The sequence below is a fragment of the Rhagoletis zephyria genome, unplaced genomic scaffold, assembly GCF_001687245.7.
Source record: "Rhagoletis zephyria isolate East Lansing unplaced genomic scaffold, Rhagoletis_zephyria_1.1 Rzeph_scaffold_22194, whole genome shotgun sequence".
NCBI lineage: Eukaryota > Metazoa > Arthropoda > Insecta > Diptera > Tephritidae > Rhagoletis > Rhagoletis zephyria.
In genome coordinates, this window is record NW_016179252.1 from 5,886 (window position 1) to 7,383 (window position 1,498).

The 1,498-nt window shown below is 31.7% G+C and overlaps 1 protein-coding gene across 1 annotated transcript; it reads left to right on the forward strand.

Annotated features, from left to right (window-relative positions):
* The first annotated feature begins 529 nt into the window (after positions 1-529).
* LOC108381337 (glycoprotein-N-acetylgalactosamine 3-beta-galactosyltransferase 1-like) lies at positions 530-1,123 on the forward strand. Its single transcript, XM_017637756.1, has 2 exons — positions 530-847; positions 923-1,123. Exons 1-2 carry the CDS (start codon positions 530-532, stop codon positions 1,121-1,123), a joined length of 519 nt encoding a protein of 172 aa, XP_017493245.1.
* Positions 1,124-1,498: the final 375 nt, after the last annotated feature.

Consider the following 1,498-nt stretch of genomic DNA (forward strand, 5'->3'; position numbering starts at 1 on the left):
ATATATTTTTTTTTAATTTTTGGGTATTATTTTCTTCTTATTTGATTTAATTTTCTTCATTTTCTGGTTAAATTTTCCTTAAATTTGTATAGCCTTGTTCAAAGAAAAAAAAAATAAAGTAACTTTACAAAAGGTTAAAAATTGAAAAATTTATGAAAAAGTCAGTTTATAAAGCTTTTTAAAACTACTTTATTTTTTATGAATATCTATTCTAAGATATTTTATTTTTTTCAATACGCTATTCGTTCGAATAAAGCTTAAAACAATTTCCAAACAAAGACACGACCATATGTGTACCGAGGCGAATTAAAGCAGGTATTCTAGCAACACCACCTTATATGAATTCGCCTTGCTCACATCTCAAAACACTCTCCAACAATACTCTCTAATAAAAAAACTCTCTGCTATTTAATATTAAAAAAAAAAAATCGTTTTAATTACTTTTTGATCTGAATATTAAATATTAAGTACTCTTTAGTTAATTATATCTTCTCGTGTTATTAGGATACTAATATGTATGTATATGTATATGCAATATTCATTATGTCTTAATTCCAAGGTCTACATGTCTGGCGGTAGCGGCTATGTTTTAAGTCGTGAGTCTCTTCGTCGCTTTGTTGAATCGGCTATAGTTAATAATACCGGATGTGATGTTATCAACGATGCACAACCGGAAGATTGGGCGATGGGTCGTTGTTTGCGTGCCGTAAATGTTACTGCCGGCGATTCACGTGACACGCATGGTGAAATACGTTTTTACCCATTTGAGGCGCATGTAGTTTTACTGGCCACATATCTACAAGATGATTTTTGGTTCTTTGACTACAGTTTTTATAATCCGCGTGCGGTAAGTGATACAAGTGTTGGCAATTTCCATGAAAAATACATAAATTCTTAATTACATTTTCATATAACTTTTCAGTGCAGAGATTGTCTTTCAAAATATCCGGTAGCTTTTCATTATATCAGCCCGGAACTTATGTATTTGTATGAATTTTTTGCTTACGAATTTCGAGCCCACGATCAGCCGGATGAACCGGAATTTGCTTTGCCTAAAAAACTAAGTCCTGATGAGGTATCAATAAAGCAATCTGATAATATTTGGAGTATTGTCAAAAATTAAAGAAAATGAAGAAGTAATTTTAGTATCGTTTTATGTATTTTTAAAGTATGTGTTTAAGTACATCGATGTAAATATATGTACATTTGCGTATGTATACGCCTGAAGGAGCTAAGTAAATAAGTGAGCTGCAAAGTATGAACAGCAGCCGAAATTTGCACCAACATCGATGTGCTGGAAGTCAACTGTTGCACACTCTACGAATCATTTGATATGTAAATATGCCTTATATTTTAAAATTGCATGCCTGCTAGCTATATACAGCAGTTTGCCGCAGGCTCACTTATTACCATACAGGTTGGTTGAGAAATAAATTCAAATTGTTTTTGCACTTAATATTTTTGTCATGAAAACTTAATGTATGCAAGTACATATGTT

Bases quoted from the DNA above. Each gene is read 5' to 3' on its own strand.
- LOC108381337 (XM_017637756.1), top strand. From the start codon at position 530: ATGCAATATTCATTATGTCTTAATTCCAAGGTCTACATGTCTGGCGGT. The intron at 848-922 runs GTAAGTGATACA...ATAACTTTTCAG, and splicing joins GTTTTTATAATCCGCGTGCG to TGCAGAGATTGTCTTTCAAA.